At 31.3% G+C, this 19,885-nt stretch overlaps 1 protein-coding gene across 2 annotated transcripts; it reads left to right on the top strand.

Annotated features, from left to right (window-relative positions):
* Positions 1 to 60: 60 nt before the first annotated feature.
* On the top strand, positions 61 to 15,967 carry LOC134689605 (sialin-like). Of its 2 annotated transcripts, none has more exons than XM_063549575.1 (13): positions 61 to 117; positions 4,005 to 4,168; positions 4,990 to 5,078; positions 5,976 to 6,069; positions 8,114 to 8,259; positions 8,770 to 8,857; positions 9,744 to 9,833; positions 10,465 to 10,598; positions 10,974 to 11,123; positions 11,586 to 11,718; positions 12,299 to 12,444; positions 13,800 to 13,892; positions 14,610 to 15,967. In XM_063549575.1, exons 2-13 carry the CDS (start codon positions 4,009 to 4,011, stop codon positions 14,772 to 14,774), a joined length of 1,488 nt encoding a protein of 495 aa, XP_063405645.1. In that variant the 5' UTR covers positions 61 to 117; positions 4,005 to 4,008; the 3' UTR covers positions 14,775 to 15,967. The 2 variants fall into 2 exon arrangements, with proteins under 2 accessions (XP_063405645.1, XP_063405644.1); XM_063549574.1 differs by lacking the exon at positions 61 to 117 and adding an exon at positions 163 to 308.
* Positions 15,968 to 19,885: the final 3,918 nt, after the last annotated feature.

The following is a 19,885-nucleotide window of genomic DNA, read 5'->3' as shown; positions in this document are numbered from 1 at the left end:
ACATATCTACTGTCATTGGTTCCGATTGGGGAGTATTTTTATAGGTTTTCGGCATTTAAACTTTCGGATTTGTACTTAATATAAGGCCTGAAAGTTAGAGGTTATTCCGATGAAATAGTAAGTAACAGGTGCTTTCAGTTTCAGTTTACTGCTTATTCTTTCATAACTCATGTTACATATGTTTGTTGTTATTTACAAACAAATAATGACACAGGGACCTGATTTACATTTTCAAATTCCACTATCTAACTTCAAATGAAACAAATCTTTGCAAGAAAGGTGTTAAATAGTGGACATATGCTGTTGTTGTTAGTCATTAACATAATTTATAGACATGTCAAGCTGTCAAATGAAGATCAGAAGAATAAATTCTGCATTGCAGAGAGTTATAGAAATCTGATTTTCAGAACATATATGTACATGTACATGATATAGTAGAAATAAAATTTCAATAGGACATCTGTCTAATTGTACCCAGCTGCACAAATTCCAGAATAAGCATAACAATCTGGAGGAGATTATAAACTGGGTACATAATATTCATGCAGTTTCTAATGGAGCTTGTATTTTAAATAAAATTGAGAATGGAAATGGGGAATGTGTCAAAGAGACAACAACCTGACCAAATAAAAAAACAACAGCAGAAGGTCACCAACAGGTCTTCAATGTAGCGAGAAATTCCCGCACTTGGAGGCGTCCTTCAGCTGGCCTCTAAACAAATATATACTAAAAGCTGCATTTCCTTATATATTTGACATTTCTGACTGGCATGCCGGGCATGATGGGGTATACATGTACATTAAAATCATCCTGAATATGCATGAAATATTTGCCACTGTATGTAAAGCAACAAACAATTAATCAATCAGTCTTTAAAATGTAATTTCGGATATATTCAGCAGTTGCTTAATCATCATGATCATGCTTACAGAATAAATACAGTCTTCCATTGTCTTATCAGGGCCTATTACAGCTGACTTTGCGGTATGGGCTTTGCTCATTGTTAAAGGCCGTACTGTTACCTATCATTGTTAATGTCTGTGTCATTTTGGTCTTTTGTGGATAGTTGTCTCATTGGCAATCAAACCACATCTTCTTTTTGTCGAGCCTTCGACTTTAGTCGAAAAAGCGAGACTAAGCGATCCTACATTCGGCGTCCACAAATATTCACTCTGTTGTTTAAGTTTTTGAAATTTTAATTACTTTCTTAAACTATACTGGGTTTGTACCAAACTTGGACCGAAGCTTGTTTATGATCATAAGATAGTATCCAGAAGTAAATTTTGTAAAAACATTAATCTGTTTTTTTCCGTATTTTACTTTTAAATGGACTTAGTTTTTCTCCTAGGAAACATTTCATTCATTCTGTGGTTAATGTTTAAAATTTTAATAACTTTCTTAAACTATCCTGGGTTTGTACCAAATTTGGACAGAATCTTATTTTTGATCATCAGATAGTATCCAGAAGTAAATTTTGTAAAAAGATAACTCCATTTTTTCTGTATTTAACTTTTAAATGGACTTAGATTTTCTTCCAGTTGTAACGAAAATCGGTCATAGTATATTTATTTTGATGTGAAACTCCAGTTGTCTTTCCCTGTTAATTGTGTTTCTATATGTATACAAGTTTCTCCATAGTTGGAGCACCATCTATTACTTAAAACACCCCTATTTTTGGTATAGTCTTGATTTTCACCCCTTCACGTATAATGGACCGTTCCATATCGTAGTATATAAGGCAGCTCAAGACAGAGAAACTTCGTCAGTTTTATGTGGACCATTGAACAGTTAACTAGGATTAAATATTCCAACTGGTAAGTAGAGTGGCTTTAGTGATTCAAAGGATATAAATTATAGTGTTTGGATTTATATGTGAATATTTCGAATAGTGATTGTGTTATAAAGTGAACTTATATAATAAGTTATTGTACAGTGAAAGTACAAGGTGTATACTTGCTTGTGTTGCAAGTTGTTACATTGTGACGTGTATTAGTGAGAATACATTGTGAAATCTTGCTGGTGTTGCAAGTTGTTATATTGTGGAAGTGTTTAAGTGAAAGTGCACTGTGTTTAAATCTTACCAGTTTGGAATATATTCATTTCGTTCGGATTCATAGTGATAATTAGTGTGTGAGTTGAGCTGTGTTCATATACATTCCTTGTGCATTGAAGCATTGTGCAAGTGTTATTGTGTCGCTGTGTTATAGTGGTTTATTGAATATTCAAAGGTGATATTACAAATTGGTGGATATTGTTAATAGATGTTGTATATATGTGATAATGTGTTTATACGTTTTGTGTGATATAAATTGATGCATGTTGCATAGTAATCCGCTGGTGACATTGTGTAATAAAGTGTCTGATGCATGTTGCATAGTGATATATTAGTGACATTGTAAATACTCAGGCTTAATACATGTTGCAAAGTGATTGCATAGTGACATTGTGTGTATATATTCTATAATAAGGCATTGTGTTTATACAAAGTGAATGAGGAACTTCACCTTGTAATTTAGTTTATGTGCATTGTGTAGCTTATATATTTGACATTGTGAATTCATTTAAGGGTGTGTTAAATGTTTTAACTAGGACAACTTGTTGTGGTGCAAATTTAGGTTGAACACTTGAAATCCTGAATTATTCAGATACGGATCCATTGATCGCCCGGTTACACGTTACACAGTTAACATTACATACAGTCTGCAGTTTTCAAAACATTTATTAGATTCATTAACTATCTTAGATTTTTACCAAACTTGGACAGAAGCTGCTTACAATCATAAGATAGTATCAAGAGGAATAGTTTTATTGATGTTTTTTACTCATTTTTGTTGAGCCTGCGATTTACAGCAAAAGTAGGCGAGACACTGGGTTCCACGGAACCCTTACAATTTTTTTATAAAAAGATGACTAATGATTACAATTTTTGTGAATGACTATACTTCAGGCATCACACCCTTAGTATGGGTAAATGATAAAAAGAAAATTAAGTTTCTGTTGAAGCTTGGGGAAGATTCAGGGTTTTTAAAGGACAAATGAAGGAAAGGGTGTAAAAACAAAATTAGTTATATAAAATTAACCCAAACCTCAAATGTGTTTGTTGATAATTCTTTATTAAAGTGTCTTATATATTGGCAGCTTTATTAGCTTGAGTCCATTGTTATCCTGTCCAATCATGGATGTTTTCCTCAAAACAAAATTTTGTAAATTTGCATTCTAAGTAATAAAAAAGTGTCTGAAGGCTTGAATTAACATTCATATTAAAAAGTAAGAAGATATGGTATGATTATCAATGATTCTACTCTAAACATGAGTCCAATTGACACAGAAATTAACAACTTAAGGACTAGATGTACAACCTTCAAAAATTAGCAAAGCCCATACCACACAATCAGAATAAACATGATAAAATATTCCACTCAGGTCTAATTTATGTCATGAATGTAGGGAATAATGAATGAAAAACAAATGTGCTACTCAGCAACAAATTCAACACATTGAGTTTCAGGCTCCTGACTTGAGACAGTCACACACAGGTTAATATAGTCTGATGGTTTGCTGGTCTATTTGCCAATAACTATAATTGATCCTGTAATTAGAGGTTAACTTTAGGAGGTAAATTCATTTTTAATGACAATGGGAAACTAGCCAATACCAATATCTTTATTCTCATAATCATTGCAGATACATAGGTGAGGGGGAAAGGACCTTTATTTGGGACTTTGGAATTGGCTGTTTTTAAGCTCGGGATTGACTCTTTGGGGATCTGGGAATCCTCTTTTTCAGATTTCGGGACGTTGGGATTTACTTTATTTAAATTCGAGACTTCTGGATTTCGTTTTTTTAAGTTCAGGATCAGGACCCCTCCTAACCCCCCTTATAGGGACAGAGAGGTAGCAAAAAGTTTATATTTAAATTTAGAAATATAACAATATATGTAATAACACATTAGGTCTCATACCCCATCAAGATATTAAGCAATAACATGTATCCTTGTTTTACAGGAGTATGGAAAGTCATGATGGAAACCTGAGAAGTGACAGTTCATCAGAGAAAAGATCAATTCTACCTCCTGCAGAAGAAAGCCATGATGTCTGTCCAAGGCAATGGGCTTTGTCAAGGTTTCCAAAGAGATATATTGTGGCAATAATGGCATTCCTTGGCTTTTGTGAGTTAAATATTGTAGTTAGATATGTTTTTATGCCCCTGCTGTAGTGCTGTAGTGGAGAGGGCATTAAAATTTACCCGTGTCTGTTTGAGCTTCTGTCTGTAGGTCCCAAAGTTGGTTTCTGTTCTCTAACTTTTGTTTGCCTCAACCAAATGTTATATAAATTATACACAATGCTTATTACCATTACAGACAGAAAAAGTTCGAAATTTTAACTTTGACCTTTTTAATTTTAGGTAGTGACCGTACATTGTTTTAATATTATACATAGTGATGGTACAAACATGTATGTAATTTGAAAAGGTTAAGCAAATGATTTCTGCTTTATTTATTATTTATTAATTGCTATAGCTACTTGTTTTAGCTTTCAGCAACAGATATTTCTTAATATTCATTCATATCTATAAAAACAATGTGTCTTGAAAAAATATGCTTATGTTTCATGAATAACATAAAACATTCATAGACTTTTTCATGTGTAATGGTATGGATTGCTCCCAGGCAAAAAATACTCTTTTATCAGTATGTTTACTTATATCTGAACCGGATTTTTTTTCACCTAATTTCCGTCATTTTCATATAACTTAAAAGTTGGTGCCCCTTTTCACAAAAAGATTGACAAAATTTCATTACTGCTATGCTCATACTCATAGCATCAACAAACTTGTTTCACTGTTATATTATATTCTGGTCAGAACATCTAATTTTCATAGATTATGTAATACATATATATATATATATATATACTGGTGATAAAAATAATCAAAACTGTAAGAAAAGAAAATGCAGAACATTAATTTTACATTTATGTTTCATTCTAGGCAACATATATTCCCTAAGAGCTAATCTGAGTGTTGCAATTGTTGCCATGGTTGCCAAGAAGGGGGAGAATGTGACATCAGCATATCAGGTAAATTGGTCATGTGGTCTTCCATAATTGGCTAAATGGTTATAACACTGCATCTGTATGCATCACATTTAAGTGTGTTTCGAATGCATATAAAATATGATTGAGAATGTAAACAGTGGGTTGGATTAATTTATTTCATGGGTTTCAATTTCATCGATGAGGAAATATTGTATTTTTTTTTAGAAATTTTACATACAAGCCTATATAAAAGCTGTTTTTGGTTCAGGCCACACTCAAAAATATTTTGGTTTGCCCAAACCGTACCCAAAGGTTGAGACAATGGGTAGGTAGGTAGGCATTTTCTTTTTTTTTTTTTTGAAAAAAAGAAATTGAAGTATCAGATGTTTATTAGTCTTTATGCCTATTTGATTATAAAAAAACTTCTTCAAATCAGGACAATAAAATAATTTGAGTAGGCAGCTTTTTGCTGGATAGGTAGTGTTTGGGCAAACAAACCTATTATTTATTATGGCCTCAGCTATACCAAAGTAATCATAGAAAATGTGTATCCAACTTACAATTAGTGAAAAAAATTGATGCCGTACATGTATGTTTGTAATACTAGTGTTTCTTTTTATGACCCATTTATGGGCATTATGTTTATTTGTTCCTATGTTCGTCTGTCCATCTGTTTGTCCATTTATCTGTCCTACTCCAGGTTAAAGTTTTTGGTCAAGGTAGTTTATGATGAAGTTGAAGTCCTATCAACTTGAAACTTAGTACACTTGTTCCTAATGATATGATCTTTTAATGCCAAATTAGTGTTTTGGTCCCAATTTCACGGTCCACTGAACATAGAAAATGATACATGTAGTGTGATAGGGGCATCCATGCACTATGGACACATTCTTGTTTTTATTGTGTACATTCCTAAATTAAACACTTTGCTTCACACAGGGTGATTTTCCAACATTTGATTGGAGCACTAAACAGGAAGGCCTGGTTTTATCATCTTTCTTCTATGGTTATATATTTACACAGCTTCCTGGAGGTAAGTAACATCTTAATTTAAAACGTTCAGTTGATTTTTTTTTAAAGTTAACTCCCTTTAATGTGCTGTTCCTTTTTTTTAATTAGTTGAATTCAGAAATTGTTTTCAGAAAAAAAAAAAAATTTGCAAAAAAAGGAAGGGATATGCGTTTCTAAAAATAAAAACTCATATTATTTTTTTAATGCAATTTCCCATAGGAACTCCCTTGGCGACCAAAACTGTGACACTTTTACTGTCAAGTTTCGTGAAAAATGATATCCCAAAACAGAAAGTTTACAATACATGGTTTATATATGCACTACTATTTTATTCAAAGGTCAAAATATAGGGATGTGCGTCATTTCTTCAACATTAAATTATGCCCTGAACTTCTCAGTTTAAACTAATACTAAAATTCTATACTACCCTCACCTTCATTTTTGGCCTTCCGAAGAATTAATATTTTGGTGTTACCATGTTTTTCTATACTGGTTACATTCCCAAGTGATGTATGTCTCTATGAGATGAAACAAAGAGATAATATATGGGAACCAGTATGTTAACAAATTAACATACCTATGAATATAATTAATCTCCCCAAAGGAGGCCTGGTTTCAGAAACAGCTTTATTTATGAAGTGAAACCTAATGATAAGAAAAGAATGAATGTTATATAGTCAAATGTACAACAATGTTACTTGAAAGGATTTTTTATCACAAAGATATCTATGAAGAATCTAAACAACTTATAAAAATAAGGATATATGTGATATGGTTTCCAATGAGACAACTATCCATATAAGTTCAACAAAAGTAGATGAAACCAATCATATGACCTTCAACACTGAGAAAAACCCAAACAGTTTATTGTATGATTTTGAAATTATTACTCAGAATGCCTCAAATTCTGAAATGACACATTATGGTAGCAGAATTGCAATTACAGAGTATTTTCCTGATTTATGCCGCCAATAGTAGAATCAATTTCAAATGTCCCACAATATATCTTATAATGCTAATGTGAATGGAGACAATATGAGAGGGGGTCTAAGCGTGACGCGGGATTGCTGATTTTTTGTAAGTGTGACACGTGAAAGTAAAATTATTGTGTTGTGAAAACGGGAAATGAGGTCTAGCGGGACCCGGGAAATGACAAAAAAGAATAGAATTGCTTACGTACATAGTGTAAGCGGGATACGGAAATCTCTCAAATCCCTTAAGTGGGACCCGGGATTAGAACCCCTGAATGAGACCCCCTAGTAGTTGGCTTTCAAGGTTCTGACAATGCTTCGTACTGCCGTCTCTTCTGAAAAATTATAACATCAACCAAAGTAATTTGTGTGTGTTTTACAATGAAAAAGTGGGTTAAGTCTAACAGATATGTCACATTCCTTTACACATATTTCTAGTTAATCCTGCATAATCATGACCAAGAAGACGCTTGATTAACTTAAATAGTCTAGGAAGAAGGAGATCCCCTCTATCTAGTCAGTGGCAGATACAGGGGGGGGGGGGGGGGGGGGGGTTCTGGGGGTTGGGACCCCTCTTTTTTGGGCTGATCAATGCATTTGAATGGGGACATATACTGGTAGTTGGAACATCCCCTTTGTCCTGGGTTGGGAACCACCACCTTTTTAAAATGGCTGGATCTGCTGTTTCTGGTAAATGACTTTACCATGGCGCCCATAATTTAGGAACTTTGAGGGGGGTAGGACCTTTATCAGGACTACATGATCGAGTGTTTGTATGCTCAGGATTTTGGGATTGAACCTTTTGGGATCTGGGAATTCTTTTGTAGAATTTCAGGATTTCAGCATTTAAATTTTATTTAAAATCAGGACCTCAGGATTTCGTGTTTTTAAGCCCAGGATTTTTGGATCAGGACCCCCGCCTAACCCCTCCTCTTGGGTGAATGACATAACTTTCAAGTTGTCTATTTCTTAGTGATTTGGGATCTGGAGTTTTAATCCTTTTATTGATATGATTTGAAGAAATTTTATTAAACATGATAAAAGAGATTAAAGAAAATGACAAAAAATGAGAAGTTATTTCTTTATTTTAAAAAGGTTACTTAGCGAATCGTATTGGTGGAAAATACTTATTTGGTGGTGGAATCTTTATGACAGCACTTTTAACTGTTTTGACACCACTGTTTGCTAAAGGAGGAGTAGGCCTTATTGTTGCCATTCGAGTATTAGAAGGTTTATGTGAGGTAAGTAGTTTATGATTGGATTTTAATCTCACATGAGGGTAGAAATGCACTTTACTGACAGGTGTCAAACAGTAATTTTTAGCTTCTCAACGGTTAGCCTCAAATTTGTTTAAATTTTATATCGATTTGTCAAAATATCCTTACTTTTTTGTCAAATGTCTCTAATAATTATTGTTACTTTAATTTTTGGAAAATTTAACATGAATGGTCAATTTTTTTATCGTTTAAAAGAAAGTGTACATTTAATCCTCTTGCATCAAAAATTAACAATAACATCATTTGGCAAGATTTTGTTACTGTTATTCATCAGGAAGGTACCTCCATTACAACCCTCTTACATGGCTCAAATATGTATATGAAATTAAATATATATTTATACATTATAAGAATTTGAAGCATTACAATCTCAGATTCTAAAACCCCTACAAATTTCCTTTATTATTTTAAATATATAAAATGAATAAAGTATGGATTATTCTACACATAATTACAACATATATGTCTTTGCAGGGCGTTACATATCCATCTATCCTTGCTGTGTGGGCCAAATGGGCTCCACCATTAGAAAGAACAAAGCTTGCAACTATAGCTTTTTCTGGTAAGATTATTTAATATCAATTAACAATGATTCTTCATTTGTAGAATGGTGTAATGCTTGTCAAATATTTTAATAGCTAGGTCTGCATTAACTTACAGCCTTTTCAACTTTGTGGCGTTCTATTATAGTAATAGACGTTTTAATTATAGTGCCTTACTAGATTTTGTGAGTAGACAAAATTGAATTGAATTTTTAATTTCCAAAAATATGCAGATCTGACATATTTTGACTTTATTGACTTACATCTTTTGTTTAGAAGTAATTTTAATCATAGCATTTAAGATCGATTTTTTTGGGTTGTTTGTTTTCGTTAAGATAGACCATAAGTTTGCCTGTGGTAGCTTAAAAAAAAAAATGAATTACCAAAAATACTAAACTCTGAGGAAAATTCTGTAATACCCTAAGCAAATGGCAAAATCAAAAACTCAAACTAATGGATTACAACTGTCATATTCCTTACTTGGTACAGGCATTTTCTTATGCAAAAACCGGTGGATTAAACCTGATTTTAAAGCTAGCTAAACCTCTGATTAGTATGACAGTCACTTGAAATTTCATTAGATTGACAACAATGTGTGAACAAAACAAACAGTATATAAAAAAGAAGATGTGGTATAATTGCCAATGAGACAACTGTCCACAAAAGACCGAAATGACACAAACATAAACAGGCATGTTCTGTTTTAATCGATATATGTGCATGAAAAAAAATAACAAAATCCTGGATCCACATCTGAGTCTTGTAGATTGTTCCTTTCTCTTTTAACTTTAAATTGCATGGAATGCCAATACAATTCTACCTCACAGCCTACTTGTTACTGGTTATTCAAGATACATCTCGGATAAATAAATAAGACTTGTACAAAATATTTTTCTTTTTTTCCAGGTTCATACATAGGTACAGTGATCTCCATGTTATTGTCTGGATATATGCTGGAGTCAGGTCTTGGATGGCCGTCAATATTTTATCTGTTTGGTAAGTATTATATTATTGGCAAAGCTGGATTCTTGGATGGCCGTCAATATTTTTTTGCTTGGTAAGTATTACACGTATATTATTGGCAAAGCTGGAGTCTTGGATGGCCGTCAATATCTTATTTGTTTGGTAAGTATTATATTACATGTATTATAGGTTTATGCTACACTGTGGATGTTTCTTGTGTTCAAATTAGAAGGAATAGGATGATATTTGCAGTTTTAATATGAAGTTCTTCTCTCGCTTTGGAAACTTTTTGATAGAATGATAAAGCATGGATTTGTATTCCAGTATGATGTATATTGAGCTAATGTTTCCTTTTCCTTAATATAGAGGTTGAATTTGTTGAGATTCGGTAAAATTAAGATAACCACATCTGCCAACTTCTGTAAATCTCCATAGGGGATTTAGTGCCTGACCAGATTTTCAAAGGTTTGTTTACTATGGACACATACCTGTTCCAGTTTTTGTGAAAATGAGAATTTTAACTTGTTTTATGATCCAAATATCAGGATTCTGGTTGAGGCATGAAAATCGGAACAATACCAACAAATGGCAGGTCTGAGGTGACACATAGCACATTAAAAACATTTGATATTTAGAAATTTAATTGTTTAAAATTTTGTTCCAGGTGGTATAGCATTATTGTGGTGTGTCTGCTGGGGATATTTTATAGCGGAGTCTCCATCCAGTCATCCCACTATCACCTCTGTAGAAGTGGAGTATATACAGGCTAATATTGGGTACACAGAGGAACAGACCAAGGTATGTTAGTACACAGATATTTGCATGAAAGCAAATTTTACAATGTATTCAAAATTTTTCTGTTCTTTTTTATCATTTTAGATAATCACTGTCCAAAGATTGTTTTCTCTTTTGATTCTTTTCTAAATCTAGGAAAGCATAGATTGATTTAGGGGGAGGGGTTGTATCAAATGCATAGACTTAACATTGGCTGGCATGCTTTGCCTAACATTTTCTTCTTTTTCAAGTCTCATTTCAAGAATTTTAGAATAGAGGTAAAAACTAGCCCCCCCCCCCCCCCCTCAAAACAAATTTAAAGAAATGTTTTATGTTTTTAGATAATAAAAAGACTATTTTGTAAATTTGCAGTAGTATTTAAATGTTGTTTATTTACAGGATATCTTACCACCATGGACTGATATTTTCAAATCTCCAGCTGTATGGGCAATTGTAGCAGCACATTTTGCAGAGAACTGGGGCTTCTACACTTGGTTGACAGAACTTCCATCATTTATGAGGCATGGTTTGAACTTCAGAATAGATAAGGTAATTAAATAGAAAATCTATCATGGTGACTATAGAACTGACCAATTTTATATGTTATGGTTGAGGGGCTTGAGCCAGTTGTAATTTTATAAAAATGTCACTCTTTTGATTTCTAAGCTTTATAAAGATAATGAATAACCCATGTCCACCAAAAGACAATTTTAACATATTCAAAGTCATTTATAAATTAACAAAATAAATTATGCTTGTAAAAGGTATACATATAAATGGAAATGACCAGGATGTTTATTGGTTTATTATCATCATGTTTGAGTTAGTTCTCAATTAACTTGATTTTAGCCTTGTCCCCTTTAAAACAACTTCTGATGCCTTAAAGATAATTCCTTTTTCATGCAGAATGTTTGGGGTTCTCAATATTCTATATGTATGCTCTATCTAATATTTGTGTTGTTTCCAAGTGAAATCAGGTCACAGCTACCTACTTTATAATTTATGTTTTAGGCAGGATTTGTGGCAGCCTTTCCATATCTAGTGATGGGAGTAGTAGTTATGTCATCTGGTTTCCTTGCCGACTATCTGAGAGGAAGAGCAGTAGTGTCTACAACAGCTATCCGTAAACTATTTACTTGTGGGGGTAAGAGAAGAACTCTTTTCAGCTTTCCATTGAAATTAACCAACTGTATTGATAGGTTTTTTTTCTATGTTACAAACTTTGATTATCAGAATAATGAGATTAATGAATACAAATTACATATATATTTCTGAATTAATAGTATATAGGAAATTACAATTGTCTCTCAATTCATGGAAAGTGGTACCCACAAAAATGGAGAAAAATCCACAGTATTTGTTTTGCGCCAATTCATAAAATAAAATGAATATTCCAATTCAAAAGTTGAAAATAGATAGGCTATTATTTATACAAGGTTCAGAATTAACAGTAAATAAGGCCATTAGTTTTCCTGGTTGAATTGTGTTACATTGTCTTATCTGGGCCTTTTATAGCTGACTATGCGGTATGGGCTTTGCTCATTGTTGACCTATAGTTGTTAATGTCTGTGTCATTTTGGTCTCTTGTGAACAGTTGTCTCATTGGCAATCATACCACATCTTCTTTTTGATATTATCTATTTATTATTTTTCAGCCTTTTTTTGTTAGTTAATGTTCATGGTAGCAGCAGGATTAACTGTTTTATCTATTTATTATATTTCAGCCTTTTTTTGTCAGTTAATATTCATGGTTGCAGCAGGCTACATTATGACCCCAGTTGCTGCCTGTGTTTGCCTGACGTTAGCAGTAGGATTGGGTGGGTTTGCCTGGGGAGGATTCAGTGTTAATCACCTGGATATAGCACCACAGGTAGTTATTTTATAGGTTAATACATAAATTTAAGCCAAACTTGTCATATATAGGAATAAGAAGATGTGATATGAGTTCCAATGAGACAACTCTCCATCCAAGTCACAATTTATAATAGTAAACCATTATAGATCAAAGTGTGGTCTTCAACACAGAGCCTTGGCTCACACATAACAGCAAGCTATAAAGGGCCCCAAAAATGACTAATATAAAACCATTCAAACAGGAAAACCAGGGCTCTAATCTATATAAAAACAAGGAAGAAGAAACACTTATGAACCACATCAACAAAGAACAACTACTGAACATTGACAGTTTCAACAAAAGTGTTGTTACTTTAGCACTGATTGAAAATTCTAAATGGCCACCACCTGAGCTCAAAATTATCTTGTAAGTCTAGTTACGCTACTGGAAATTACTTTTGCTTTTATTTTGAAAAATAGATGAATAAAATGAAAATTAATAAAACCCAAAACTGTAAACATATTTTATTGAAGAAATCATAAGTTACAAGGGTAAAGACATAAATACGAAAAATACAAAAGATTCAATATTTAGGATTAGGAAACAAGAGCAGTGCTCTTATATAAATCTGTCTCCTAAATTCAAAAATAAAATTACAAGCTATTGACACATGCTGAATAGCAAAAGAATAAATATGTAGCAATATACAGTCAATGATTACAATAACAAAAGGAAAATTCATCAATAGAATTTATAGCAAAGTAAGAAAGTGAAATATGTGTTTTTTGGTTGTTTTTTTTAGAAAAATTAGTCTTATTAAAGAATGAAATAATACTTTTTTATATAGGGGAGGAGTGATTAATTAGAGTTAAAAGTTACTTTTTAAGTGCATAACCTAGGATTGAAAACAGGGTCTTCTGAACATATTTTGAAAGATATTCTTTTCACTTAATCAATTGAAACAAAACTTTGAATGTTTCTGTGGAGGTCCGAAACAAAGGTTACTTCAAAGATTTTAAAAATTCAAAATGCTACAAGCAGAGGCCAAAGTTTAAATCAAATAGCTATTGAAAATTACGATTTGATTTATATTTAAAAAGATATATCTGACAGAACCTTTCAGGCCCTTGGAGCCTCTAGTTTTCTTAATCAAATGACAACAAGGCTATAGGTATAGAACTGACTTGAAAGCAAAATGTAAGGACCTCAAATTGTTTTGGGAATATTTTTAAGATTCTCTTGGAGACCGGTACCGAAAACATACAAAATGATAGTTAATTTGAATCTGCTAACATTTTTTTTTTCATTGATTTTTATGAAGAAAATGGCAGGATTAAATTTTTATGAAAAAGACAAATATACTGTATTAACACTGATTCCTTTTTTTTCAGTATGCAAGTGTCACCATGGGAATATCTAATACATTTGCAACAATTCCTGGGATAGTAAGTCCTTTACTAACTGGTGCTATAGTAACACAAAAGGTAAGTACTGGTATAGGATTTGGGAGATTTTGTGCTACATGGATATTGTTAAAGTTGAAAATTTTAATGGGGAATATGTCAAAGAGACAACAACCTGACCAAAGAGCAGATAACAGCTGAATTGGTATTAAACACAGCAAGAAAATCCACACAGCTGGAGGTGGTCCTCAGCTGGATCCTAGATAAAATTTTGTTACTAGTTCAGTCAAAATGGACGTCACACTAAACTCAAAAACATATGAATTAACTTGCTTCTGTTTCCATATAGTAAAAGTACAGCTAAAGACTGGTATATTTCAGTCATACAATTTTTATGTGCATTGCTTTTAATAGTAGCTTTGAAATATAGAGATAAGATTGGATACATGTATTACCAAGGTTATATTGTGGGTTTTCAAAAATCTACTGAACAACAAACGTTTGACAGTTATGTGTGTATTGAAGAACATGAAAATAATTGTGAAATGAAAATAACTTTCTGGGTTGAAATGTCTACCTATTTCCATATGATTCTGCTGATAAAGCACATAACACATTTTGAACATGATATGCAAGAATGCCACCCTCATTTTTGGACACTTTTTTATAGTCTGTCATCACACAAAATATTTTGAACAAAAATTTCAACACATGGTACAATGATTTAACTTTGCCATCCTAATTTTTGAACCCTTGTAAAGTGTAAATATTTTATGATAATATATATCTATTTCACAGACAGATGTGGGACAATGGCAGATAGTTTTTTACATTGCTGCTGCAATATATTTACTTGGTGCTGTATTTTATGGAATATTTGCCTCAGGAAATAGACAAAAATGGGCAGAAGTTCCTACAGGCTACCTGTCACAAATTGATGTTGATATTGATAAAGATCTGTGATATCTCAACAGGGAACCAGGAGTATGTAGATAGATATGGATCTTGGAAATCCCAACAGGGAACTAGTAAGATGTCTTAGAAATGTTAAAGATATCAGACAACAATCGAAGCAGTTCCATATTGACATTTTTGTTTGATGTTGTGGGTCACTTGTATTTGTGTTCAAAAGGTTGGCATTAGACTTTATAATAACTGAAAAAAATATAATATAAAATTGTAATGGTAGAGTTATCATGGTTATCTGACATATTTTAAATCTTTCAGTATATATTTCACTATTATCTAAATAATGCGATGGATAAGGGGCATACTAGCATTAGATTTTTAACAACTGAAAAAAGATAATCTAATAAATTTTAAGAGGGGCATAAAGGGGGGCTCTCTGCAGAGACAAACTCAAAAATAAAACTGGCATTTCATGATGAGCGAACAATTCAAAATTTCTTGCACATTGATCTTTTTACTGATTTCACGAAACAAGATGAATAGTGAACCTTTTTCACGACTGCACGTGAAATATAAATGGCAAAACTTGATCCAAGAAAATAACCAATTACCACCCTCTTTTAACACATGTTTAATAGAAAGTGTTATCTTACATATATAGTAATTCATCAGTATGATATGACTGATTATCCAAATAATGCAATGGATAAGGGGCATCTAGGGGGAAGCTAAAATGTTTTGAGGGTTGAATATGAATATTTTGGCTGTAGATGACATTGTTTACAGGTTGAATTAAGGTAAAAATATATCAATCAGAAATGGATTCTTCCTTATTACAGTTAACCGTGTGCAGATGTATTTAATTCAACCAGTGTAAATAACTCTCTGATTATAGGTCGCTTTTTATTACTTATAATTTTCTTGTCAACTGTTGAACTCAAACGAGTCAATAATGGAACCAAGAAAGGGTATCCTTCATGTAGGAACCAGAACAGATTTACCCCCTTTAATAGTAAAACCTAGTGATCTCACCATTTGAAGTAAAACATCAGTATTATCTTAACAAATTCAAGTAACAAGGAATCATCTTTGTAGCAATGAGAACCTATTCCCATGCATCTGATAAGAGAATAAATAACTTTCATAACTTTTGTAAATACACTAGGAGCAGTGTTGAAGTCAAAAACTAAACTAGTGAATTCATAAAGTTGACCTTCAACAAAAATGCAAATTATTGTCTATCACTATCATAAACCTTTATTGAAAATTATGCACAAGATAAGCATAGAATATTTAAAAGTTAAAATTCTTCTACTATTTTGATATAAGTTTCAAAATAGAATTTCTTGTTTAATCCTATGGAAAGGTTCAAATTTAATATACACAATTAGGATGACCATTTGTTTTGCCAAAACTTTACATTCCTTTTTTCTATTTTTTGACTTTGTATCCCTCTTCATTTTCTCCATTTTTGTATGAGTACAGTATTATAGATGAAATGTATAAATTGTTGTTGAATGTACAAGTTGTGATAGGCTAATTTTGTAATTGATTAGTGTATTTATTTTTTATTTCATATTTTATAACTGTAAATTTGATAATGGGTTATTGATTTTTTTTATTTCATCTACAAGAAAATATTTCATTTGTATTTTTTTGGTTGGAATATTAATTATTTATTTCATTTATAACACTTCATCAAACTTACCACAAAATTTCACAATCAAATAAATTGATTTTATTATTTACCCATGTTAGCTGCTCAGGACTGCTTAAGGTTGACATAGTCATAGTATTTTAAAATAAAAGATGGTGTTTATGGTAAAAAAAGGTTTAACACATTCATTTACAAAATATGTTAACTTTTGATACTGAATGTGATTAAGTTACAATGATTTGTAATGAAGATAAAAGTTGCAATAGAAAAATTTGATCTGATAGGTAGACCAAAATCTGCAAAATATTATTAAGATATTAGAATTAGGTTTTTCAAAATTCTATCTCTGCAAAAAATAAACCTCTTCCAATATACATATATATAGAGTTGAAAATACAGAATAGCTTTTTAACAGTAAATTTAAATGCCATACATGTTGTTGATTTTGCATTGTAAATTTGCATTGTAACAGTTCTATAGTCACAAACTGACAATGTTTATAATCAATTCAGTTTTATGAAAATTACATATACTTACTTGTGAATTATAAGATATTGAAATATATGCACATTAATGCATAACAACTAGTCAGTAGGTTATAGACGAGGGAAACAAAGTTAAAGGCAATTTTCAGGTTAATGTTAGGTTCAATACAGTTTCTAGAAATGTGAGTAGCAAGTTTACATCTATTATTTATTCCCCCTCCTGGATATCAAATGTGTAGAAAGTAAAATAACATCCCTGATGAATGTATTCAATAAATATGACAAAGTATGCATAAATACATGTATAAAGTGCCGTAGCAAGAAAGATTTACAACATTTTTTAGTCTCAAAGCAATTTCAATACAACAAAGTGATAGCAACTTAATACCACATATAATCAAAAAGCATCTAATTTTTGTAATATTTTTTATCAATCAAATAGCTAACAACAAATTTATCATTTTAATTTTCCATTAAATAAAAGATCAGTTTAAGAGTATTTCAGCTTTCAACAACAGATAAAAGACATACTAAAAATTCAGAAATTATTGCATTATTTTTATTATTGCGAAAAATGCGACTGGGTTGTAATCGCAATAGTTTAAACTCTGTTTGATTTTTTTTATAAAAATAAAACTGAATTTGTTTCACTATCGCAAACATTTAAAATAGCATTTTAGTCTAAAATGACAAATTGCAATAATAAGTGCACGCAATAATTTCTGAATTTACAGTAATCACTATTTTACAAAAATTTCCTTTGATTTTACTGACAGATAATCTCCTTTCACAGCACAGTCTAGTTATATGAAAAATTATTGCTAGAACTAAGGGCCCACATGTCTTAATAAAATTAACAACGGTTTCATGGGTAAAGTAGCGATAAACAGATTATCATTGGTCATCTCAACTTGATTGCTTTTCTCACTTTTGCTGTAACGGCTCAAGCGAGAAAATCAATGACTTACAATAATCTATAATTACATGTTTATTATTTCAGTCTCATCTTGCCAACAAAGTATTTTTTAAGAAAACAAATTTTACCCCTTGCTTCTGCTGCATATCTTAGAGAAAGAAGATTTAGCTTTCATTTTTAGGACCATTCTACTTGAATGTCACATTTATAGTTGTTGCTTACTTTGACAACTACATACCTAGTAGGTGATTGACACATTTAAGGTGGTACCCAACACTTTAACTAAAATTAATTTGGCTCGTTTAATTTTCTTAAAATTTTGACAAAGTATTTACTTTGACCCTTTGACAAAAATATAAAAATTTTAAAAATTTTGAACCAACCGTTTTATCTTCAGAAAAATTACACTGATTATATAGCAGTTTGACAAACACTCATTTTGATCATTGAGAAGCTTAATATCCCTTTAACAACACAACGTAATTAAAATGTTTAGCTGATTTTACAGAGTTATCTCCCTGTAGTATTAGGTACCACCTTAAGTTTTAGGGTATTTTGTTTTATATAACATATAGATCTGATTAACTTCAAAAATTATACATAGCTAAGTTCTAGTCAAATTTTAGAGCATTTTGTTTAATATTAATTATAGATCTGATTAACTTCAAGGTTAAGACAAAGCTAACTTCTAGTCAAGTTTGAGAGCATTTTGTTTTTATAATACATTTAGATCTTATTAACTTCAAGCATTATAGATATATAACTAACTTGTAGTCTAGTTATAGCATTTTTTTCTATTATTCATATAGATTTGATAACTAGGTAACTTTCAGCATTTTACATAGCTAACTTCTAGTCCAGTTTGAGGATGTTCTGTCCTGCAATGCATTAGGATGTGATTAACTTCAAACATTACACAAACATAAAAGAAGCTATATGTTTAGCCACATGTTAGAATCTTTGTTCTCTCACAGATAAAGAAAAAAATTATTTAATTACAAGCATTAAACAAACATACCATTACATAACTTTAGCCAAGTGTTAGAATTCTTTGTTAAATTCTAATTTGTAAACTCAAACGAAAATAAAATATTTATCAAATAACCACAAACTCTTACATGGGAGATGCACTTGCAGAGACAAGCACACATTTTATTATGAATATGAGTATAATATTGTTAAATGTTCATATAAATATGTAGCTATTTAGCAGCTTGTACTGGTTTCCATATACTTATGGTCCACAAACCTGAAAATAAATAATATAATTAATAATATTATTTATTTAACAAAATGCCACTGTACACATTGACTGCAATGGCTCCAGATTAAATAAACCTTTCCACGGTAACTATAGAAATGATGGATTTTATTTTATTTATGCAAATATTAAACAAATTACTAGCTGATCATAATTATATCATATGCAAGTTTTTACAAACTTGTAAGGTCCACATTATTTTTTTGTTGCAATGTTATAAATGATAATTATAAATTCACAATATTTTGCAATCAACAATGTTGTATATAATCTATTTTGTTATAACTTATTGTTGTGATATGTTAAATATATATTATAAGTATTGTATATTTTAATTTATTAAATGTTATATTTGTTTTTGTTGACATTTATGATTACAAATTGATAAAACTGTACAGCACAAACTGTCTGGATCGGGTTTCAGATTACAGAATGTTTAATTAATGTGCAGACTTAAAAGCAAACTGTTTAAAAAGAGTAGAAAAAAATATGCCCTAAAGAAAGAATAACAGGATACATAAATATAAAGAATAGAGATTAAAAAAGCAAAATTTACACAAAATAGAATAAAATTACTTGTAAAATTCAAGTATACAGATTTGAAGGACCAACCCCCTGACATTCAGACCCTCATAGTAGTGAAAAGTTAGAAATCCCCACATGGTCTCAAAATACTAGGTACAAATATGTACTAATCTTTTTATGTCATGTTATAAATGATCCCATTTGGGTAACACCTAAATAAAATTCAGTTCTGTTGAACGTCAATATTCAATAAACAACATAAACTTAATAACAAAATATATATACACACATATATACATAATTAATACAAACAACGTTATT

This window comes from Mytilus trossulus, chromosome 11 (assembly GCF_036588685.1).
Source record: "Mytilus trossulus isolate FHL-02 chromosome 11, PNRI_Mtr1.1.1.hap1, whole genome shotgun sequence".
Taxonomy (NCBI): Eukaryota; Metazoa; Mollusca; class Bivalvia; order Mytilida; family Mytilidae; genus Mytilus; species Mytilus trossulus.
Note: the sequence above shows the minus strand (reverse complement) of the source record. Positions and strands in the feature narration are given on the sequence as shown.

Coding starts and splice junctions, on each gene's coding strand:
- LOC134689605 (XM_063549574.1), top strand. CDS start 256: ATGAAACAAATCTTTGCAAGAAAGGTGTTAAATAGTGGACATATGCTG. Junction 8,858..9,743: donor TGCAACTATAGCTTTTTCTG/GTAAGATTATTT, acceptor CTTTTTTTCCAG/GTTCATACATAGGTACAGTG. Junction 9,834..10,464: donor GTCAATATTTTATCTGTTTG/GTAAGTATTATA, acceptor ATTTTGTTCCAG/GTGGTATAGCATTATTGTGG.